The 24,193-nt window shown below is 36.7% G+C and overlaps 4 protein-coding genes across 6 annotated transcripts in view; 3 read left to right on the top strand and 1 right to left on the bottom strand.

Annotated features, from left to right (window-relative positions):
- Positions 1-11,788, top strand: part of LOC114530581 (transformation/transcription domain-associated protein-like) — a 52,766-nt gene extending 40,978 nt beyond the window's left edge. The window contains exons 103-123 of one of the 2 annotated variants that reach the window (XM_028552201.1): positions 12-135; positions 254-318; positions 396-483; positions 647-707; positions 904-1,121; positions 1,388-1,490; positions 1,694-1,815; positions 1,979-2,078; positions 2,249-2,456; positions 2,548-2,637; positions 2,798-2,900; positions 2,999-3,106; positions 3,192-3,299; positions 3,465-3,539; positions 3,673-3,714; positions 3,981-4,103; positions 4,359-4,451; positions 4,755-4,896; positions 4,999-5,195; positions 5,376-5,490; positions 5,708-6,358. In XM_028552201.1, coding sequence (XP_028408002.1) covers positions 12-135; positions 254-318; positions 396-483; positions 647-707; positions 904-1,121; positions 1,388-1,490; positions 1,694-1,815; positions 1,979-2,078; positions 2,249-2,456; positions 2,548-2,637; positions 2,798-2,900; positions 2,999-3,106; positions 3,192-3,299; positions 3,465-3,539; positions 3,673-3,714; positions 3,981-4,103; positions 4,359-4,451; positions 4,755-4,896; positions 4,999-5,195; positions 5,376-5,490; positions 5,708-5,817 — 2,395 coding nt within the window. In that variant the 3' untranslated portion in view covers positions 5,818-6,358. Of the gene's footprint in view, positions 1-11; positions 136-253; positions 319-395; positions 484-646; positions 708-903; positions 1,122-1,387; positions 1,491-1,693; positions 1,816-1,978; positions 2,079-2,248; positions 2,457-2,547; positions 2,638-2,797; positions 2,901-2,998; positions 3,107-3,191; positions 3,300-3,464; positions 3,540-3,672; positions 3,715-3,980; positions 4,104-4,358; positions 4,452-4,754; positions 4,897-4,998; positions 5,196-5,375; positions 5,491-5,707; positions 6,359-11,657 lie in introns of those variants that run through there. The other variant, XM_028552277.1, reaches the window with a different exon arrangement.
- Positions 6,611-8,659, top strand: LOC114530837 (protein RFT1 homolog). The gene is made up of 3 exons (XM_028552469.1): positions 6,611-7,747; positions 7,846-8,077; positions 8,181-8,659. The coding sequence occupies exons 1-3, from the start codon at positions 6,628-6,630 to the stop codon at positions 8,464-8,466; spliced, it is 1,638 nt and encodes a 545-aa protein (XP_028408270.1). The 5' UTR covers positions 6,611-6,627; the 3' UTR covers positions 8,467-8,659.
- On the bottom strand, positions 8,601-11,065 carry LOC114531211 (fibrinogen C domain-containing protein 1-A-like). 2 transcript variants are annotated; one of them, XM_028552883.1, is made up of 4 exons: positions 10,938-11,065; positions 10,172-10,259; positions 9,421-10,063; positions 8,601-9,021 (listed from the first exon to the last, which is right to left on the bottom strand). In XM_028552883.1, exons 3-4 carry the CDS (start codon positions 9,902-9,904, stop codon positions 8,759-8,761), a joined length of 747 nt encoding a protein of 248 aa, XP_028408684.1. In that variant the 5' UTR covers positions 9,905-10,063; positions 10,172-10,259; positions 10,938-11,065; the 3' UTR covers positions 8,601-8,758. The 2 variants fall into 2 exon arrangements, with proteins under 2 accessions (XP_028408684.1, XP_028408748.1); XM_028552947.1 differs by having other exon boundaries at positions 8,602-9,021; positions 9,421-9,873; positions 9,947-11,064.
- Positions 11,789-11,868: 80 nt separating the features above from the next.
- LOC114530732 (ATP-citrate synthase-like) lies at positions 11,869-22,969 on the top strand. Its single transcript, XM_028552380.1, has 33 exons — positions 11,869-12,041; positions 12,587-12,709; positions 13,079-13,141; positions 13,229-13,327; positions 13,429-13,520; positions 14,229-14,308; positions 14,534-14,664; positions 14,787-14,905; positions 15,062-15,201; positions 15,365-15,426; positions 15,625-15,742; positions 15,920-16,071; positions 16,296-16,457; positions 16,665-16,735; positions 16,858-16,910; positions 17,131-17,246; positions 17,705-17,809; positions 18,021-18,112; positions 18,249-18,353; positions 18,565-18,646; positions 18,800-18,910; positions 19,064-19,129; positions 19,276-19,337; positions 19,817-19,910; positions 19,997-20,101; positions 20,321-20,370; positions 20,595-20,659; positions 20,861-20,946; positions 21,116-21,259; positions 21,406-21,519; positions 21,684-21,766; positions 22,231-22,307; positions 22,545-22,969. The coding sequence occupies exons 1-33, from the start codon at positions 11,889-11,891 to the stop codon at positions 22,652-22,654; spliced, it is 3,285 nt and encodes a 1,094-aa protein (XP_028408181.1). The 5' UTR covers positions 11,869-11,888; the 3' UTR covers positions 22,655-22,969.
- The last annotated feature ends 1,224 nt before the right edge of the window (positions 22,970-24,193 follow it).

Genomic DNA, 24,193 nt, shown 5'->3' with positions numbered 1-24,193 from the left:
TCATACTTTAGAACGATGTCTTTGGGTGTGTTTGCCATAATATGTTACATGCACGCATGCAGGAATCCGAACGAGGCTAAATGTCGCAAATATCTAGCCCGAACAATATGGTTGCTCACTTACGATGATGAAAAGGTGACAGTTTTCTCTTTCTTTCGAACACCGGAAAAACGCAAACCTCGTACCAATCGTTTTTAGGCAATTCTGCGCAGCACTCACTCTATATTTTAAAGTATTCTCCTCTTTCATATAGAGTGTCTTGGCAGAAGCTTTGGACAAATATTGTGTTGGAGTACCTCCTGTTCACTGGCTTCCATGGTAAGATTTGCGTGCGACATTCAATAGTTTTGAAACCTTCTCTTATTTCAATTCGTATATACCTCCGAAATATGCAGGGTGCCTCAGCTTCTTACATGTCTTACACGAAAAGAAGGATCAAAGATTTCAAGCTTACTTCTCCAAATAGGGCGTGTCCATGCTCAGGTAAGTAATTGTTTGAAGGCTAACTATTAATAATTTTTCAATGCCATTTGCAATTAGGAAAGTTACATTGTAGCCATGGTAAAACTAAAATTTATTCCCAGTAATGAATAATGAATACTAAGAGAAATTAAAACGTATACAACAATGTTGCTTTACCCTTTAGGCCATATATTTTCCCATACGAACCTTATATCTTACTCTGAAACTGGAACACAGGGAAAAATGTGAGTGAACCTACCATTCTCTTCCTTTGTCGATCTCCCATTTATGCATCATATAAGTTATATATTTTACCTGTTTGTTCAAGTATATATATTTCATCTTTGGTGTATTCGGAGCGAAGACGTAGTGGAAGTATATAGAAGAAAATGTTTTTGCCTTCTTGTGACTAATATCGTAAATACGTTTCGTTTGGGTTAGATAAAATGGAAGCCAGCTCGTTACATAAAACTAATAAACAAAGCTCTGTATCAACACCAACAACATCATCTGCTCCAACGACTGCTGCAGCTGGCAGTCCCAGCACAGTCACGACAAATACCACAACTGTGAGTCAGGATGAAAAGTCAAATTCGATCACGACTACTCCAACAACAACACCGACGGACGCTGCTAGTGCTGTAACAAGAACGTCTGTGGTAAGTTTTCTGGTATTGTGAGACTAATGAGAAGATAGGGATAGATTTCATAATGTTTTGTCACAGAAACAATGCGATTTTCTTTGGGTATATCGGTTGACACAAAAATATTCATGCATAATTTTATAGGCGTTGTCTAATTAAATACACACTGATCTGTATTCTGGAAGTCTTTCTTCTGTAGTTTTAGAAGGGATTATTTTTTATTGGATCATCTGCTCGAGTATAGAACAAATAATACATTCTTTTTAAATTGTACATTGCAGACTCAAAGTGGTGCAGCGGATTCACCCAGCTCGGATAATTCCTCAAAACCAAACGAGACAACTGCAACGTCAACGGCAAACACATCAACTCCACAGGCGCAGGGTATATATTGATAACAATTTTTAGGCCCGAGTTAGAATGCCCTGCATGCTCTGCCTCGATAGAAATCCCTTCATGGTAAGCCCCATGATTCTCCAAGTTCGATTTCCGTTGAAGAACCAAATAGTTCATTTTATTCACCCCTTTCCAATTGTATTTGCAACTACACCTCAACTATTACATTATTATACTGTGTAATGTTTCAGCATCTCAAAGTGGTGAACAAATGCGCGTGACACCGTCGATGTGGCTGTGCAGTCGTATAATGCATGCATTACGAGATTTGCATCCTACTTTGCTCGCTGCTCTTGAGGGCATTGTTGACCAGGTTTGTCTACAATTAATCGAGGAAATATGTTTATTGATTAATATTTAATAAGACTTTCCTGATTGGTCTCAATGGTTGAAAACGTTTCTTGTTGCATGCATTTTTTTGAGGTCAATATTGACATGCATGCATGCTGTACGTAGATACTATATATTTTCTTCAGATGGTCTGGTTCCGTGAATGTTGGCACGAAGAAGTCCTACGACAATTACGACAAGTTCTTACTAAATGTTATCAAACCGCGTTTGAAACCAGAACTGATGGTACGTGCATTTCTTCAGACTGTTATATGTGTCTTTCCTTTTTTAAACTAGGCTATACAAAAGCCATTTAAAACAGTTCATGCCTACAAGATTAATTCTACATTCATATAAATTCAATATAAATACGTCTGTAGTACCTTGAATAAATTATATGGTTATGCTGTGTTTAGTTTCCAATGCGAAAATAACTCCTCACACGATGAGTTTTGTCAAGAAACTGGTGAGCACTTTTGGAGTGGGGTATGAATTGGGCAGTTCTACTTCTCAGCAGTGCAGTTCCACAGGATCGGAATCATTGGCAAGACGAGCACATGCCACTGCACAGGATCCGATGTTTCAAAAATTGAAAGAACAGTTTACATCTGATTTTGACTTCAGGTTTGTGGTGTAACAATCTTACTGTCTGTGTCTATATAGTAGCTAATTACTGTTTAAGTATAACATTCTGGTATGCCTGGTGTTTTTTTAGTTCGCCAAATTCTATGGGTCTTCATCAGTTAATCACAAAGCTGAAGAAGTGGATCAAGATTCTTGAAGCAAAAACGAAACTTTTATCAAGGTAAAGTTTATGCTATTTTGTATTTCAACCCAACATTTACCTGTAAATCGCAGAAGGAAATTAAGGCTTCGAGAATCATCCAGCAAAACGAGATAATGCAGCTGTGCTTTTACTAAGAGTACGTAATATACCTAATATTGTACAATAATCCTCTTTATAGCTCATTTCTACTTGAAGAAAGGTGTCGTTTCCTTAGCGTATTTTCCATCGCGACCGCCGATGTTGAATTACCTGGTGAATTTCTCATGCCCAAGTCAAACATTGTAAGTAATAGGACGTTGCATTACAATCCATTGTAAAATTCGAATACAATGGCAGGTTTCGAAATGTATATTATTGCCTTTTTATTGTTCACTTCCAGCACAGTCATTATTACATCCGTATTGCTCAGTTTATGCCTCGTGTTGAACTGGTCCAAAGACACAATATGTCAGCTAGAAGGTTGTTCATCAGGGCAAATAATGGAAAGGTATGTATAGTGGCTTGTCACGCAGGGGTCCAATGTTCTTCAAGGCCTGGTAGTTGCATGATTTTATTTCCTCTTATCTCTTCAGATTTATCCTTATTTGGTCGTGAATGATGCTTGTTTATCAGACTCACGGAGAGAAGAACGTGTCCTCCAATTGTTGAGGATATTAAATCTGTACTTTGAAAAACGCAAGGTATTGTGATCTCTCATGCATGTTTGTTCGTCACGTTCTCCATTCGTCGTGTTGTGGAATATTCTCATGTCGACAAATTGTTGTTGTACTGGTGTTTTCTTGTTTCTATGATCTTTAAACTGTGTGCATCTTCATGAAACAGTTCAATCATTCTTGTTGAAACAGGAATCGAGCAAAAGACATCTATTGTTCACTGTACCTCGAGTTGTAGCTGTTTCACCACAAATGAGATTAATTGAGGTAATGTGTATGTACATGTCGACCTTAAATTATACATGACATTTTAATACAAATTATGCTCATATCCTCATATTTTTTTCGAATAAACTCAGTTAATTTCTGACAAATGGTGAACTTTTTTCTCTTCATATAGGATTCGCCGACCACAGTTACATTAAAAGATGTCATGAAAATGGTTAGCGTCTTATTAATTTTAAAGAGAGAATGTACAAGAAGTTTAGGTTGAGGAAGGGTTATCATATCCTATACTTCTTTACTTTAAAACTACAGGATGATTTATTTGTGTAGCGTAGATAGGGTTATGTTAGAGAATTACGTTTAGGCAGAAATTTTATATTTTATATTAGAAGGAATTAGAATTTTTCTCAGTAAAGAAACAGCAAAAAGTTCATAGTTTTACGGGAGGGGAACTCGGAGTAATACAATGCGTTCATTTCCCAGCACTATGTAAAGCGAAGTATTGACGAAGACACGGCGGTTTCCCTGTACTACGAAAGATTAGCTGCGGTACAAGCAAGAGGAGAACAAAGCACACATCAAGTGCTCAGAGATATTTTTAAAGAGGTCAGTTTAATTGTTCTTTTTAGATATATAATTTGATCCAACCAAACTTAGAGGATATATAATTCCTCTCTACGCTATATATACAAACGCAAACTTAGTAAAAAGGATATGAGAAAACACGTCTTCATATATACGTAAAGGAGGTTTACTGCTGTATCTGCCCCGAAATATATCATGTTATAGAGTCCACGTACATTCAAAGGCAATATATTTTCCAACCATGGCACTGTATTTTCGTCATGTCATATTTTCCAGATCCAAAGTACCATTGTTCCTGAAGTTGTTTTAAAAGAATGGGCACAGCGTACATATCCAGGGGCAGCTGATTTTTGGACATTCAGAAAACAGGTAAATTTAAATGTCGCCATGCCGATTACTCCGAACCTAAAGACGCTAGTGACCAATATATGTCGTTCTAATGCGGGTTACAAGAACTAAGGCATTCCAGGTCCTGAATAAATGAGAATTAAAATTCTTTCCTGTTGAAGACATTTTCTGGCCACGCAGGGAGATAAGAATCTGCATTACGTCTTTTCTGTTATAGAAATGATAGATTGAAGCTTACATAGTTCTACTTGTAATATGATGCAATTAACCAAAAACCACCACCGAGTTTTTAAACTAAGATTAATCTTTTATGATTTCGTATAGTTTACTACTCAGCTGACTCTGCTTCAGTTTGCGGAATTCACACTTCATCTGTCGAGACTCTCTCCAGAGATGCTGCAGATCATTCGTGAGAGTGGAAGATTAAACGTCGGCTATTATAAATTTGAAATTGACGATAACAAAGGTAATGCGTTCAATCATTCATCTTGTTTCTGAGCGCGGTAACTTTTTGTGGTCTCCAAGTGCGTCTAATTTACATAGTAAAATTTATTTAATTTATTTGCAGGTGAACTGGACGCAAATCGTCCAGTGCCATTTCGACTGACACCAAATATTAGTGAGCTAATATCACCAGTTGGTATTGGTGGTGTTTTGACATCATCCATGGTTGCCGCAGCGAGGTGTTTGATTGATCCAAAATTCAGCGTTGATAGCATTCTGCGGGCTATTTTAAGAGACGAAATGATTTCCTGGCATAAGAAGGTAGTGATTTTATTGTAGTTGTTCATATAAATGATAGGTACGCGTGTTTTCATGATTGAGCGACCGCGACTTATATACTCGGATATAAATTATTTAAAAATTCAAAAACTACCTGCTTGCACTGAGTGTGTATTGTGTAATATCTCGGTTACAAAACGTTTCAAAATATATTCCTTTCAGAAACACGACGGTCAACTTCATTCTAATGGACAGTCATCCTCCGAACAGATTGACAACGAAGTGTTGATAAATTTAGTAAATGGTGCTGTTGGTTCAATTATGACCCGCTTACAAAGTACGTAGAACAAGAGTTCTTTTCCTTGATTATGATAAACTTGTTATGAAATCTAATTCTCGCAATCTCTACCTGCCCTCTAACCCACTGTAAACAATTTATGGTCGCTCCCACGTGAAAACCATCCATATCATCCTGCCTTATTTCTGTTCATATATGAAATAAGCCAGATATTAGGTCGCTCTTGATTTAGAAATCCTTTTCGAACCTTTTTCAGATTTGGCCGAATTTGAAGGAGCGGAGACGAAGGTGACAACCTTGGTTGGGGCTGCGATGAGTCCGGACAATTTATGTCGTATGGATCCTGCCTGGCATCCTTGGTTATAAAACTCTGGTAACTCCTTCATCTATGGAAACTGTCCTACTCGTGCTAAATCATGGACATAGCCATGTCAGCCACCTTACGGGGAGGATCGGAAGATTTCTGTTAGCCATGTGACGCATGTTGCATCTGTGCAATGCAGTACTGTGAAAACGTTTGTACATGACAATATTCAAAACTTTTTAAAATTGTTAGTTGTTTTCTTATAAAGAGATAGACTGTATAATTTTCGCGTACCTAGTCTAGGGCTGGGGAACTAGAATCGTGATTAAAAATAGATCTTCATGAAATCTGTAAACTTGTTCCATAATTATTGAATCATTTTATTTATTAAGACATACATCTTCACGTAGTTACCATTAGGTTATTTAGATAACGTGTCCCATAATCGTACTTGTCGTGCTCAAAAACTGTGAAATACCTTTCACGTTAGTATATTTTGCAGTATTTTATTTTGTGAAAGAGCTTGTAACATAATTTGTAAATCACTAGGTTGTCTAGTTTTAACCTATTTATATTTTTTTCAATAAATTGTACATGAAATTATGTTATTAATCGTAATTAATCATTTGCAATAATTAGGTCGAGATATGGAGGAACGGGTTTTATAATGTGGATCAGGCTTACCGAGGGCAATTTCCAATTTTCTATATTATAGGTCTCTCAATAAATCTCTCAATATTTTTTTGTACGCTTCTTTCTTTCTGAGATGTAACTACATCGTCAGCGTTCTGCGTCGCAGTTCTGGTATATCGTTATATACATGAAGTACCATTAGGTGTGAAATTAATCAAATTATTTCAAATTTTTCAATCATGGCGACTTCAAGTGATGTTGTTTTACAAAGTGCGATGAAATCAGCGTCGTATAATGTCATACTGCAAATTTCATTGAGGATTATTACTTTTCTTATGAATGCTTTCATCCTGAGGTTTATATCTCGAGAAACTCTTGGACTTGTGAACGTTAGACTGACCCTACTTTACACGACTATTTTATTCTTGGCTAGGGAAGCATTCAGAAAAACTTGTTTGAGTCATTCTTCAGAAAGCAAGGGAACAAAATGGGACCAAATTATTAATATGATATGGTTAGCTGTGCCTTTAGGCGCTTCGGCCTCACTTGTTTTTGGGTTTATTTGGTTAAACTGGTTAGAAATGCCACCAATGGAACTAGCTAAAGATTATTTAACCAGTGTTGTGTGCTTCGCTTCAAGTGCCATACTGGAGTTAATGGCCGAACCTCTTTGGATTGTATTTCAGTGTCATTTGTTTGTTCGTCTTAAGGTTGTAATTGAAGGTTCAGCAGTGTTGCTACGATGTATAACTGCAGCATCGCTTGTGTATTTTGTTCCTTCCTTAGGTCTTCTTGCCTTCTGCTTTGCTCAGTTAATGCAATCATTAACATATTTCTTACTATACTATATATACTTCTTCCACTTCATCAAAGCGAATACAAAGAAAAATGACAAAGAATTTCCATTACGAGCATTTAATGATGTTTTTCCCTCCCGTAAGTCACCAAACAGTCTATGGATAAATTTTAAGTTGCTGTCTTTGACATGGAGTTTTTTCAAGCAATCTTTACTCAAGCAGATTCTTACTGAGGGAGAGCGATATGTGATGACCTTGTTCAATGCATTGACTCTTGCACAGCAAGGTGTTTATGATGTGATCAATAATCTTGGATCCCTTGCAGCTAGATTTATATTCCTCCCAGTGGAAGAAAGTTATTACCTATTTTTTACTCAAACACTGGTTAGAGATAAGCCAGCATCAAAACAACAACCAGAAAGTTTGTGTCTTGCTGCAGAGACACTAGAATCTGTGTTGAAATTTGTTTTGTTAATTGGATTGACAATTGTTGTGTTTGGTTATTCATATTCATTGCTTGCCTTGGATATTTATGGTGGCTCAATCTTGAGTTCAGGAGAAGGTAAAAATTCATTATTTCTATATGTGGGATTATGTGAATAGGAACGTGAATAATAGGTAAAATTAGGTTGTTAATTAAAAAGTGTAATATTTTTGTAGGTCCAACACAATTAAGATGGCATTGTTTCTACATATTGATAATTGCAGTGAATGGAATAACTGAATGTTTTATGTTTGCAACCATGAGCCAAGAGGCAGTTGAGAAGTACAATAAAAAAATGGTGGTCTTCTCAGTTATTTTTCTCTTGTCTTCCTGGTTTCTCACATACTTTGGAGCTGTTGGTTTTATTTTTGCCAACTGCTTAAATATGATGTTACGAATCATTCACAGGTGAGTTTATTCTCCAGGGCAAAAAAATGCCCTTTTAGCCTGTCTGTAAGTTCAATTTTCTTTTCACCTGTTTCTCAATTAAAATTTGTATTCTATTTTTTAGCCTAATTTATATTCAAGAATATTTTTGTGATACAAGTCTACGACCATTACAGGGATTTCTCCCATCAAAACCAGTACTTCTGGCCTACATCATTGCATGTATTTTTACATTGTGGTCAGACTCTATGTTCTGTTGTTCTTACGGATGGTTTTGGCGATTATGTCACATTGCTACTGGTGGTTTATGTGGACTCGCTGTTATTCTAACCATATACCTAACTGAAGAAAATCTCGTGCAATTTGTAAAGAAACAGTTGTTTTCCAAACTTCATACAAAGGTGGAATGAAAATTAACTATTGTTAGTGGTGGAACTGTAGTTCAGAGCTTGTATGGTAAATCCTACTGTAGCTTGGATGATGTTGTTAAAATGCTGGTGAAAGTGTAATATTCCTGTATGAAAAAATTCTTCAAACTTTCAGCTTTTTATTTAAAATTATTTGTGGAATATACAAGTTTGATTTCAGAACCTTTCTCATATCAAAATTAAATTCATGTCAATCTTTATGTGAGTATTTTATTATAAAGCGCCTGAAGACGTGTCAACTACTGTACATGGTTGTCACGTTGTAAAAGTGACGTTAAACCAGAGCAGGACGACTTTTCATCTCAGTTTTTTTCATCGATCTGTCGTCGTTTTTCCAAAAGAGCCATCTTATTCCTTGAATTTGAGGTCCCTGAGTTGCATCGAAGTACCGACCATTGAGATGGGCATACTGACATGCGTTATACCACCAACCACCTTTGTTATGCGTAGCGCAACTGCCAGGTTCATTATCATTGTCTTGGTCGTAGGTAGAGAATCTCATGCTGTTGTGATACCCCAATGAATCACCAGCATTTCCTTAGGAAGACATACACATTAATTATTGTTAAAAAATTGTAACTACAGACGTTGGCTGCATTGCCAGCGTTGCCTAAAGGCAGCCTAGGCAGCGGAATTACGCACTTGACAACAAGTCTCAATGCAATTTAAATAGAAAGAGCACTGAATTTTAGCCCGCCTTGCTGTTGAAAGGCAAGAGGCTGCTTCCTGCTGCCATATGAAAAGTAGAGGTTGATAAGAATTGCGAAAATTTTATGCACAATTATATTCAGTGGAAGATTTATCACTACGTATATATTTTCGGACTAAAAGGGAAAGTGAATGGCAACCAATTTACAACTTTGGCGTTGGTAATTAACTAATACACTTTAGCTTGTCCCGCACGAGGTTTAGAACTGAACGTTTTGTTAAATTTACCTGAATAACTTCCAACATTCAATCTATAACTGTCTGACTCAGAAGCCACAGAAAAAAACCCATATTTCGCATAGGCTAGGTCGTAAGTAAAGTCCATCAAGTCCACCCTTAGAGCATTTTGCTCTGACTTTGACAAACGATGTATTTTGTCCAAACCAAGCCAAAAATTTCCGTCAAGATCACCAAAACCATTTTTGTAATCATGCCACCCGCGATAAAAGTCGACACTCGTATCGACTCTTCTTTGGAACACTGTCCAGCCTCCACCATCAGTTTTCATATCACATCTGACTTGGAAAGATCCAAAGCCATCAGGATCTATGTTATAAACACCGTCGTTTCTTGCACCAGATTTGTATAAACTTGTGCAACTTCTGTGTCCTTTGTCTTGGACGGGTGTTGTTGTCAGCATGGTTGGTGTGCTTGTGGTAGATTCGCTTGAGACTGAGCGAACTATAAGTAGAGACAAACCATACATAATCATAAACGTTTAGTTCTTAATTTTAAAAATGTTTTTATTACAGACTTGTAGTGAGAAAATCAGTCTTGTTCAACTTGAGTAAATGAATCAGTATTTCTGATTTCAGATTGGCAAAGTGTCAATGAGTTGCTTTAAATGCGCATCATTCTGTTCATCAATTTCCTTAAGAATAAAATAAAACAATTTAAATCACCTTGTTCAACTATTTAGAAAACGAATTAAAAAAATGGTGGAAAGTCAGGTTAAAAAATAAAACCGATTCATTCATACCTTTAGCTCAACTGAGGTTAGTAAAATCACCGAAGTGATTACGACGGGAAACAGTAAAGTAAGATGCATGACCAAAACTGATACAATCCTAAAATATTCAAAAATCAAAAGAGACAGAGAGATCGCGGACCTTTCGGAAAAGTGAATGGCAACCAATTTACAACTTTGGCAAATACTCGCTATCGTTTACTTCACCACGATCCTATAGTGCATATCGTGTAAAGTAGGCAGATACTATGAGGTAATGCGATTATCGATCTTTGTTGAGCGAAGACGTCGTTGTCAAGAACAATTTGTAACGCTAAATTCAATAGACCCTTTCCCCATGCAAAATTCAGTATGTATCGATATAAAGGTTTGGTCACCCAGAGGCAGATCATACCCAGAGACAGGTCAAAACCTACAGGAATATGTCGCGCAAAATCACAGAATATTTTGAGACATAGCTGGAGCACAGCTATGATTGATTACCCCTACCGTTAATGACAAACACTGGGGGACTATTGTAATTATCATGTATTATAACTTGCATAATAAAACTGCAATAAAATTTCAAGATATATCTCTGACTGACAAACATGTGAAGGGCAATGAAAATGAATTGTCTCGCACATTATTTTAGCATTTCACACAGCGAAACCGAAACAATTCGTCTTTTGTACTGATCGCCGATATGCATATGATTATCTCTGTCTCTGGGTGAACCACCTTCATCCCCCAACCTCCTCAATCCTACATTACCGAAAAGGAAATAATTTTGACTTACCTTATACCTATCAGTCATATACTTACTTCGATACAGTTAATGCAATACCCACATAAACCTAGGCAACCTAGTCATGTATAAAAGGGGATTTCCACTACACCCGAAATTTACCTACTGAGACCATGATGCTTTGCCAGAATAATAATATAACTGATAAGTGATAACTGATAAATCTAGTAAGTCGTCTATGGTTTCACGACATCGTCTGGCAATTATCAGTGATAATTGCCAGACGATGTCGTGAAACCATAGACGACGTACTACAGTACTCGGTGTTTTTAGAAACGAACTTTCTCTATAAAGGCTAAAGCCTGATTTAAATGTAATAATACATTAATACTATATTTTTTGAAACGACCAGAAGGCTTTCTGTAATAACAAATTTGATTAGATTGCAAGAACGTTTTGGAGTTTACTCCATCATCAGGTTACATTTGCTTCCTTATTGCAATAGCTGATATTTCCCTGTTTTTTTTTTGTCTTCTCGGCTGAAACATCCCAAACTGAACATTTGATATTCTGATATCGTATGAATAGAATAGCTACAGTCTTAATAGTGTTACGAAACCGCAAACAATATGTCAAAATTCTCTATAATAATATCACATTGCTTTGTTTCACTGAAAAATAAAAGAAAATTTTAGCAAAAAAAGAGGGGCCCATAGCCCTCTCGATTGTTATACTACGACAGTAATGACACCCATATATTATTCTGGGCAGACATAGATGGAGGATCATGCCACGTGTGACACACGATATCGAATTTACATGCATACGTAACCACGAGGGTATATATTGTTTGTTGTCTTCCGTATGTAGACCATAGTTCAACACAATTTATTTGATTGACAATATTGGCACCGAACAGATTGTGCAACATTGTGCAGCGTAGTTTCTCGTATTGCTCAGATACTCAGATTTTTCTCGTCTATCACTGCACGTGAGTGAAATATGTCAGCTAAGCCTATTTACGAGGAAGACGCGAAAGGATTGTTGTCAAAGTATCTACAGAATACTGAATTCGTGAAATGTCAGAACGCTGTGGTGACTGTAAGCGTGCAATGGGATGATGTGATCAGTAAAAACGAGTGGCTAAGGACTCAGGTTTGTTTGAAAGCACTCATTAATACCGCCTTGTGTGTTCAAAATACTTCATAATATTTTACAGATGAATTAACTGCTTAAAAATTAGGAATGTACCGATGTACGTGTCAGACAGTGCCACGGTGCCACCTTGTCACTTTGACATTGCACTGGTCTGGCTGGATAAGGCTGCCCTTAGCTTTTTGCATTGCATTATACCGTATTATACTCAGAGAGTGAGACCCAGTCACAAAGTAGTGAATACTCCACCACCTCCACACCCTTGCCTCTTGCTGTATGTCCCACACCCCTTCTAAGGCTCCCAAGTCTTTCCAGATCAAATTAGATACCTACCTAGGGTTGTACCTGGTGCTGCATGAAACTATTTTTGCAAGGTCAATGACTTAAATTTAACAATTGCATGTCCCACCTTGCAAAAATCCTCTAACTAACACTTATTTTGTCAGAATGCCCAAGGATTTGTGGCAGTTAACAAACAGCTTATTTGAACTCCACTGCTAATGTGATGATTTGATTTATTAAATTCATCAATGTGATGTGCTTAGAAACTGGTTGTAAAGCCTGATCAGTTGATAAAAAGACGAGGAAAGCTTGGATTGGTTAAGGTTAAAGCTGATTTGCCAGAAGTACAAGATTGGATTAAAGAGCGTTTAAACCAAGAAATTCAGGTATTTAATTCAATTGACAAGATTTATAAGGCCCTGGAAAAGATAAGCCTTCAACTTACAAGGATATAGTGGCCAAGGGTGCAGCTAGGATGATAATTGATTATTCATACATTCAGTTCTGCCTGATGGATTTCTATCGTAAACTATTGAACTTACAAAAGAAACCCATCAGGCATTAACTCAGTATATAAATAAACACCCCTCCCCCCTAATTATTGTTCTAGCCACGCCACTGATAGTAACTGTACAACATGTATATCCCCTTTAAATAAAATTATTTGTTTTATACATTAATTCTATTGTATTATATTGTATTGTCAAAGATGAACAAAAACACGTATTTTTATGATATTTTACTCTATAATATAGATTGGGCAGACTAAAGGGAATTTAAAAAGATTCATTATTGAACCCTTTGTGGAACACAAACAAGTAAGGGTATAGTATAGTGTATATATTATTTCATGCAATCACCTCAGTCAAATCAAGTGTTTTGATTGATCTCCATTTATTATATAGGAAGACGAATATTATGTTTGTATATATGCACAACGAGACTGTGATACAATTTTGTTTCACCATGAAGGTGGTGTTGATATTGGTGATGTTGATAGCAAGGTGAGTACTATGGGAGCATAGAAAGTTGAAAATGTTAAAAAAATTATTTGTATTATTTGATATATTGTATTTATCACAGTTTATATTTTTACATTAACAAGGCAAAAAGGTTGGATATTGCAGTTGGTGAGACTGTTGATGTAAACAAGATTGAAAATGAGTTATTGGCAGAAGTCTCAGGGGAGAAGAAGAGGTTTATTATGCTTTTCAGTTCTCATTGTATTGAAATTGTATATATTATACAGGGTGTATAAAAAAAAACGCAACCACTTAATACTCATGAATATCCTCTTTGTTCTACAACACAAAAGACGTTTGGCCCCTGGAATGCGAGAAAGCTTGTAATCATATTCTAGCGGCACAATCATCAGTAAACAAAGTCGGGTGCGTAAACCAACAAGCTGAAATGAAAGTATTTAACGAGTAAAATTTTATTTACAATTTATTTTACAAGGTCGACAGTTAGCATTCAAGTTATCATGCACGACAATAAAAGCTCGTTGTTCGGTTGTTAGCTGCACCATTATTAGTGTGGCTGATTAATTTGACCATTAGCAGTTGAACTGTACGATTAGAAGCCATTTTAAAATCCCAGAGGCATAAAATCTATTGAGCTTATGAACAATATGAATTTTAGAATATTAAGTGGTTGCGTTTTTTTTATACACCCTGTACATCAAACAAGTATATATGGTATAATCAATGCATCAATCCTTAAAATAACGTGTGCTACTGGTTACAATAAACTGCAACTGAATCCTGCCGTCTTTTTTTATACATTTCCTATCCGCGTTTTTCAGCTCTGTGGCACAAGATGTGAAAATTAAAACCATTTTAAGGAATTTCTGCTATAATTTTAATCAACACTTTAGTACAACAGTTGAAATTTTCCGTTAACCAGGCTACTGGTGAACTTCATATCGTCTCTTTTTGCGACCTTTACTGATTTGTACTTCACGTATCTGGAAATAAATCCGCTTGGTATGTTTTGTATGATTACTTGCATTAACTTACTATCAGGGCCCGTGAAGCATATATTAGAAAGAGGAGTGTGGGTGTCTGTGTTATATGAAAAAAAATCCTGCCCTCCTGGCAAAATTCTGCCTAGTGGGAAAAGAGCTTCTTTAGAGAGATCAATGTTACATTACATCTAACTAGACACTCCGTTTTATTAACTATGTTTTTTATCATTTTCGTAATGTTCAGTTATTGTTGGCAATGCCATCCATATTCTGGATGTTGCTGCAAAACTTGACCAAACTGCAGACTTCATTTGTAAGCCAAAGTGGGGAGAAATAACATTCCCTCCTCCGTTTGGACGAGAAGCTTATCCAGAGGTGAATATTGGTCATTATTTTTAGAATCCTGCTTTTAATTTTTAGAGTTATGTCCTTACAATCATGCATGCAGGAAAAATATCATTGTGTGAGCTCGATCGTGATTTTTTAATTTGTATTAGGAAGCGTTTATTGCCAACCTTGATGCTAAAAGCGGTGCATCTCTCAAACTAACAGTTTTGAACAAAGCAGGAAGAATTTGGACAATGGTCGCCGGTGGTGGAGCTTCAGTTATTTACAGGTAAAACACCTTAGCAAATGACAATAATGCGAAATATTTGGTAAAAACAATGTTATAATCACAACTTACTCACCTATATCACAACTTTTACTTTAATCACCCTCTTTATATTATAATTTAATGTAATTTTATTTCCAATCGTCTTGTTGTTATTAGTGATACAATATGTGAGCTTGGTGGAGCATCAGAGCTTGCAAATTATGGTGAATATTCTGGCGCTCCAACGGAAAGTCAAACTTACCAATATGCAATGACTATATTAAAGTTGTTAGCTGACGGAGAGCCGAGACCAGATGGTAAGTCTTTACTGACAAGATTCAACAATCGAGATCCATAGTCTTGCATTGATCGTTTAAATTCCAGGATGATCACTTGTCTGACGCAACGGTATACACTTGAACTGTTGCAGCCTGTTACCAGAACAAAAAATTCACGATAATTCATTAATTCGTCGCACAGGTAAAATACTCATCATCGGTGGAGGCATTGCAAATTTTACCAACGTATCCGCGACCTTTAAGGTAAACTGCTTTTGTTGGTGTTTTAACTTACAAGTATAGTGCATGGTGAGGAAGATACAGTAGCAAGAATTATACCAGCAGAACTGCATGGGTAACAATGGTTTTTCTAAGAAAAGAAGTACCAGAGGGGACATTTCTTCTTTCTGTGAAAAAACACACGGTAATGCTGCATGTGATGAAAAATATTTTCTCTTCCAGGGTATTGTGAGAGCTCTTCAAGAATACCAACGTCAATTGATCGAGCATAAAGTGACTGTATTCGTTCGTCGTGGTGGTCCAAACTATCAAGAAGGTTTACGAGTCATGCGAGAAGTCGGTACGTAGTGTTATTCTTTGGACTCATCATTCTTATTTGACTAACTTGCAAAATGGAGAACATTGACTTCGACCGCCCTCAAAAACCTTAGCGATGGAGTAGTTATTGTTGCATGTACAGTACATTTTGTCTGAGTGAGGGTTTCTTTTTAACTAATTTTTGTATCAAATTTTGAAGGTGCGACACTTGGTGTTCCTGTGCATGTATTTGGTACAGAGACTCACATGACTGCAGTGGTTGGTATGGCTTTGGGTAAACGTGAAATTCCCAAACAACTTGTGCTAGACTCGAACACCGCAGCTGATATGTTTTTTAAATCTGCTGATAAGGTATGTCGTGAATGTCCCCTATATTGAAAATTTTGTCGTTTACGGTATGTTTATTTGCTAAGCCATACAATTTAGTACAGTACCTAGCCTATTTCTCTTACATTATACATATATAAAAAGGATTGGAGTCAATGGAGTGTACAGTGGATTGTGGGACAGGAAGCAATTGCTGAGAACTTGTCATTAGAAATATTCGTGCAGAACGGTACCATTTTCTATTTTAGGGCCCAGTCCTCGCTCAAACAAAACGCATAATCTCCGCATCAGATTTAAAAAATATGAAGTCGGCGAAATCAGTTCAGGGTCCTAATGTCATGGAAACTGAACCTTTGTTTCATAATATGACTCGAGCAATTATATGGGGAATGCAGTCAAGAGCTGTTCAGGTACTTTATCACACAGAACAAATGCACAATAAACTTTAATCCAGGAAAATCGTTGTTTTACCGAAAAATCATGTTTCATTTACACAATACTGACCTCTAGTTATCTTGCAACCTCTAATGGACTTGCAAGCATTTGTTGCAAGAAGCAATGTGCTTTGTTTTTCCCTTTCAGTTTGCGTTATCTCTGAAAATGCATCTGTATTTTAGGGTATGCTTGATTTTGACTACGTCTGTGAACGTAACCTACCTTCTGTTGCGGCCATAGTATACCCATTTAGGTAAATATACAATATAATATATGATTAGGTCAGACAAGTTGTTTGCATAGGTTTTTTAACAGCAGATATTTGGATTGCATGGTATATAAAGCTAAACAACATGACTTTTTCACTTTCGATAGTGGCAACCACAGAATCAAGTTTTACTACGGTCATAAAGAAATCATGATTCCTGGTAAGAAACCTCTGTATTTGATATTGCAAGCCCCTTGGCTAATTTCTGTAGCTGTTTATCGCATATCATAACGGAATATAGCAATAAATGTATTCAATGTACGCATTGTGGTGATCTTTTAATTCGAGCCTCGCGCATGTGCATCGAAACACCGGTATTGTACTAGAAATATACTGATGGAGAACATATTCAAATATTGGTATACATTGTCGATTTGTAGTGTATAAAGATATGAAAGAAGCCATGCAGAAGCATCCTGAAGTTGATGTGATGGTGAATTTTGCGTCGCTTCGATCTGCCTACGATTCCACCATTGAAGCTTTAAACTTCGATCAGGTCAGTTACAGTATTACCACTATTATTTCTATATATGTAAACAATTTCCTTATGTACCTTTATTCTTAACAAAAACAGCAGCATGGTGCAACCAGGTAAACAAGCAATGCCAGTGTATAACAATCACAAGGTGGTTTTATTAAATCAGACTCTGTCTATAGCTTTCCAATTAATTATTACTTTCCATAAAAGCCCTTTTGACAAGTGTTCAATGAATTCGACATGCCAAGCGATTTAAGATTTGCTCCTAAGGAATATTTCGAATTTTTCGGTCATGTTTTTCCACTGTGGTCTCATTCCTGTCTTTTGACTCTCACTTTTTTCCCCTTATTCCTCTTTAAACTGCCAGTTTTCTGCTAAAAATCTACACTCTCCCTCTTACCAGAGAATTAAAAACAGCCAGTGTCACGGTAAAAACAACCATCCTGTCATTTTATCCGATTATTTTCCATTTTTAGATAAGGTCTATTGCCATCATCGCGGAAGGAATTCCAGAAGCGATGACGAGAAAACTAAATAAGCATGCTAAAGAAAAAGATGTGACCATAATTGGACCTGCAACGGTAGGAGTTACTACAAACTTTGTTAACGTCAATTATCGTATTGCCTTACTAACGATGCTGTATATTTCATGTCTTTACTACAATCATGATATTTATTTTTACTTGTCAGTTGTTATGGAATTATATTATTGGGTATTACTGATCCTCTCCCTGCATTTTTGCTGAAGGTTTATAAACAGTGTAATAGCTCATGAATTTCTGTTTCAACAAGGTCGGCGGAATCAAACCAGGTTGTTTCAGGATTGGTAATACCGGTGGTATGCTGGATAATATCCTCGCGTCAAGATTATATAGACCTGGAAGGTAAAACTTTAATATATTCGCTTTCATCTACAGACTACAGTCAAATCGATTTTGCTCAGTTACAATTCTTCCTTTTATATAATCTGTTTCCATAATGTGAGCTCAATATACAATTGATTAAACGGAATGTTTACAGCGTTGCATACGTTTCGCGATCTGGTGGCATGTCAAACGAACTGAACAATATAATATCCAGGACAACGGATGGTGTGTTTGAAGGGGTGGCTATTGGTGGCGATAGGTAATTTAAAAAACATTAGTCTTAAGTTGTCCAGTTTGGGCAATTTATCAATACAGTGTTGGTAAAAGAGACGGTCAGTTTATAAGAATCGAGTTCGCCTAGAGTGAATACATTTACTCCTGAGGGTAGGCTATAACCTTCTTACACTTTCCCATTTCGCCGTTCATACCACTTATATATTTGTTAATTTAAAATTTTTACTGATGTTAAGGTATCCTGGCACAACGTTTATTGATCATGTTTTACGTTTTAACGATCATCAAGACGTGAAAATGCTTGTTTTGTTGGGAGAGGTATGTGGAAGTTGATATCTTTCTGCTCGTTCATGAGTGCATTAGCTGTGCCCTAGCATATGAGTTTTTGTCTATCTTCGGCAACACAGTTTTGTTATAAACTAATTTTTGGAATCTTCGTAATTGAACCAAGTTACATTGAACCTCCTACAGGTTGGCGGAACAGAGGAATATTTAATATGCGATGCCATTACGTCAGGTCGTATTACCAAGCCATTGGTAGCCTGGTGCATTGGAACTTGTGGTACCATGTTCACCTCAGAGGTAACCCTTCGGGTATCAAAGATACTCGACCAGTGTGAACTCCTGTTTCCATGCTCCTCGTTAATTTAGGGTGAATCAGAAGTTTCTTTCTTTTTCACACATTAAAGAATCTACTCTATGCTGTTTGTTAATATATAAATCGATATTTCATAGGTTCAGTTTGGCCATGCGGGATCAAGTGCTCATTCGGACAAAGAAACGGCCGTTGCTAAGAATAAGGTACTGCGTGTCAAAATATAGAATATCGTGATTACCTTTGACAGTGCATGAACCTTCAACTTCATATACGAATAAATTCTCTTACTTTTTAAGTAAAAAAATGGTTTGTAATATAATTAAAAAATGGATTTTCATAACCTTTACAGGCTTTGAAGGCAGTTGGTGCTCATGTACCAAGTAGTTTTGACAGTCTATCTGATATCATAAGGTATATTACATACATGCACAATAAACAGATTTGCACTGGCTATTTAGTGGAAAGAATCTCTAATACACTTGAAACATCCATGATTAGTGTTATTAAAAAGTATGAGTTTCATGTAGGGTGAAGTGGCTGTCATCAATGGATTAGTAAGCCCTTCTTGACATGAAGACCTGATAAAAAAACTTGTATTCTTGTGCGAGCAGGCGCTTATATTTAGACACGCTTTGCGAAACCCCAGCCTGAGAAGTAAATGTTTATGCTTACTGCGGAAGTATAGTATTTCTCTGCTGCCAGGCTATCCGAACTAGTATAATATCCAACAATTATACCAACGAGGCGAAACCGAATGGGCTAGCTATCAACCATATATGTACGACGAGAGCAAATGTTATAATTAATATTTTCACATGAATTTCAGATTCATTGGAACTTATTACTGTATACAGCTCCTTTACTTTTAATATGAACCTTGCTTTTTATAGGGAGGTATATGATGACCTTGTTAAAAATGGACGGCTCGTTCCAAAACCCGACAAAACCCCGCCAACGGTTCCAATGGATTACAGCTGGGCTCAGGTGCGTGGAGACAATATTTTTTAGATTTCAGACTGCGCAAATGCCACCAAAGAGTGCTGCGCGCTTACTTCTAAATTCATTTTCAGGAGTTGGGATTAATTCGTAAACCATCATCTTTCATGTCAAGTATTTGCGATGAACGGGGAGCAGAATTACTCTACGCCGGTGTTCCCATTACAAAAATATTCGAGGTTGGTCTGCTGTATATTTTGAATTACCATGCAATACCATAAAGTGACACAGTCGTCGTAATAGGAATTGTACCAATCTCGTACCCAGAGCCCGATATCCTTGGAGGCTCTGGGTACGAGATGGCATGCAATTGCACGTCTTTTCGATATTCTTCTTGATTTGCGCATGCGCTAGTGCAACCTTTAATATACGTCATCTTTATGTTCTTTCACTTGTAGGAGGATCTGGGAGTTGGCGGTGTGCTCGGATTATTATGGTTTCAAAGAAGGTTTGTTGAGTCTATCTAAATTGATTGAATACATATATGTAATTATGGTGAAATTATATGGGGGGTGAATGATGTCTAATACATACTATCGAACTTTAGAAAATCACAATAAATACAATTCAATTAATTTTGTATTTTTAACCTTTCCTGGGCCATTGTTAAGAGTTGATTAATGAACTTTCTAATCATGCCTGAGTCATTTGCAACATTTGCTTCTTATATAGACTTCCAAAGTTCGCGTGTAAATTTTTAGAGATGTGTTTGATGATCACCGCTGACCATGGCCCAGGTATATTGAATGAATATTTTTTGTTTATTATCATTTGTTTGTGATTCTTCCACTTATGCATGGCTAAGAGAAATGCCATTAATTCTATTCTATTAAATTATAGATCTGTTAATTTTGAAGGATTGAATATTATTAGATGACCCCATGCATGCAAACCCTAGTTTTCCCTCACATCTCCCATAAATCTTTTTATCATTTTAGCTGTATCAGGAGCACACAATACCATCGTTACTGCAAGAGCTGGTAAAGATTTGATGTCCTCACTTGCTTCGGGTTTGCTAACAATTGTAAGTGTTCTAGTGATGAAATATGTATCACAGAACTTCATAAAAAGCCTGAGTTATATATATGACATGGTGTGCATACCAAACAGGCGCATGGACAGCCCGCATGGCAGGCAATGGCGAAAACGGGTATTGAGGGTATGCACAGTGCTAATTTATCAAATGAATTTAGGGTGACCGTTTTGGTGGTGCGTTAGACGCATCAGCCAAACAGTTTTCCGAAGGATGTGACAGTGGAATAACTCCAATGGAATTCGTAAATAACAATAAGAAATGTGGAAAACTTATCATGGGCATTGGTCATCGTGTAAAATCGGTATGGATTAACTTTCATTAAAGTGGTGTACCATCGACGTATGAAAGGCTACCACTAACTTGACGCGACAGGGCCTTCCATTTTCACATACGTTATGTATATGTATATCTTTAACTAATAATACTAATAGATTTGTGACTTTGTAGATCAACAATCCCGACAAACGTGTTGTAATAATCAAGGAATTCGCTTTGGAACATTTTCCATCAAATGATGTTCTAAACTTTGCTCTGAATGTAGAGAAGGTTACGACAGCTAAGGTACAAAAAATATACAAATCCATAATCCATGGTCAATTTTTAGGGATTCTTTTATTTTCAAGGTATAGGGACCACTCATAGCTACAGTAACAGTAACAGCAACGCTTGTTGACTATAGTATAACATCTGATCCGAAACATAAAGAAATATTCACTTATTTACAGAAACCGAATCTTATTTTGAACGTCGATGGCTGTATTGCAGTTTGCCTGGTTGATCTTTTGCGACATTGTGGCTCCTTTACAAGGTGAAATATCAAAAACATCTACTCCAGAGGCATCTAAAGTTGTCAAATACGAACATTTCTTACGATCTGCTAACGTTTTCTTAGCATTTCGAACAATCTTTACAAATTAGCATCCCTCAAAATTATAATTGCATTCATGCATTGGAAGTTGCATGGGAAACGTTATGATCGTTCTCATGTTTTCGCGCTTGATTGTGGCTATGTAAGAGGACTTATATGAGCCTGGTTTTGACTTGGGTAGCATGCACGGTAGCCAGACGGTTTTAAGGGTTAGGTTCCATGCCGGGGCAAAGTAGAAACGCGTATAATGTTCAGGCAAGAGCGGAAGAAAAATTATAGGGGGTTAAAAGGTGCGAGTAGAAAGGTCACTCCAGTCTCCAGGCGAATGATTTGGATGAATTTGGGTGACCACTGGGCACTGGCTGTGTCGTCCACATTAACATATCGCTTTTTATGATATATAGAGAAGAAGCTGATGAATATGTGTCCATTGGAGCACTAAATGGCTTGTTTGTGTTAGGACGGTCTATGGGATTTATTGGTAAGAGACGGTCAGGCAATTTTAAAGCTTTTTTCATTAACTTGGATGAAATAATTCCTTTCTAAGCAATGCTGAAGGTTCAGATGTTTTAGTGTGGTTTCGAGTCTTGCCTAAATGCTGCTAATAGCTTTAGCTAATGAGGGAACGTCCTGATTTCATGCAGGGTGCTTAGCCAATCATGCTGCTAAAATTTGTCGCTCCAGACATACAATGTAATTTCATATTTTTGTGTTGTAGGTCATTATTTAGATCAGAAACGATTGGGACAAGGTTTGTATCGACATCCATGGGATGATATCACCTATCTTCACCCTGATCATTTGCAGCATCAAGCTGGATTTGAATGAACACGTTGTGATGTAGACTGTGGGTGCATTGAATATAGATATTATAATAATAACTTTTACACCCGTTTTCATGAGTTGAAATATGAAATATCAGAGACAAACCGTGATGAACCGTGTTAAGTTTAGAATATATTGAATCGAAATTAAAGTCCAAATGCTGTTTAAAAGTTCAGTTTGAAAGTTTTAGCCGAAAACAACGCCAGCTGTCTGCTATAAGCCCGCCTACGCCAAAACTTGTAGTCTTTAATTTTAAAACGGGCGTAAAATGTATGAATATAGAGTTCTCTTTAGCTATTAAACCTGGTTGCACCTTTTTACTTTATGGTATTAGTTACTTGGCTAAAATTCGATTGGGTAACACTGATAGCGAATTGAATTTTACATGGAAATAAGATGCTTTGGTACTGATTTGGAATATTTTGAAGAATGGTAAAAAGATATTTTAGTATATCCAACGATTCCAACCTCATACTATTTCAAAGGCTATAATCACGCAGGTATTTGCTCTAGTCGTCTTTTTACCTGGCACGGTATATTAGCTAACATAAGTACTGTATACGTAGCAAAAACAAAATGGCCGACCGCTTTGCTCAAGCTGATGAGAAGTGAATCTTAAAAACAACTAAATTGGAGTTTGCAGTTCCCAGACTGAATACAGACCAAGTCAACAATTAAGATTTTAATTTGCAGAGGAATGTAAAATGGAGTATATTGGGCAGAGCGAATACTCTGGGAACGAGGTCGATAGGAGGCGTTTAGGCTATATATGGCACTACATGTAGGTACTTTAAAGTATTTCCTTTCAAGTGTATGCAGTGTATACTCAAACAATCGGATTTCGAAGAAGTCGAATATCACACTATTTTCCGTGTTATTTGTCTCATGCTGATATTGCAATTAGTATTATGACCTTTGTAAATTTTCATGCAAATTCGTTAGCGTATAGGTTCATTAAAATTTCTTTCGAAACACTTTCATCCATGAATCATGCGGAGCGCAACCTTTGCGGAGCGGTGTGTGTGATGTCTATAGCCACTGTTATTTTAAATATTGATGTCATCGAAATGACTTATTGATAAGTTTATGGCGTACCAAGATAATTGCCTAATTAGTATGAGTAAACATTTTACGAGGACAAAACTCGCGATTAACAAATAAATTAAAGTTCATGTAAGTCAAGGCAAGAGTAGCCATCGAAATATCAAATATGTAAAAATATGTACATATAGCGAACAAGTGCATGTGCGTCGTGCATGGTTGTGAAAGTATATAGAACCAACATAACCGACATTGATATTCCATAAAGAATGAAGGAGGTTTACCCAATATATGGTAGTGAGAAATGTTTGCGCGGGTTGAACCGTGCAATAATATAATATTGCTTGTTGCTTCCTGTCAAGGTTGTCCAATACAGGCAAGATATTTTATGTATTTTTCAGCTCTTTTGAACAATGGCCGTGGAACCGTGGGGCACCGTCATCCTGCTTTGAAAACACTAAGATTTTCCTCTTTTTCAAACAACCCTACCCTTCTTTCATT

Source organism: Dendronephthya gigantea, unplaced genomic scaffold (assembly GCF_004324835.1).
Source record: "Dendronephthya gigantea isolate DGI-Jeju-01 unplaced genomic scaffold, DenGig_1.0 000000F, whole genome shotgun sequence".
NCBI classification, from domain to species: Eukaryota; Metazoa; Cnidaria; class Anthozoa; order Malacalcyonacea; family Nephtheidae; genus Dendronephthya; species Dendronephthya gigantea.
The sequence above is the reverse complement of the archived record's forward strand: the minus strand, read 5'-3'. Positions and strand labels throughout refer to the sequence as shown.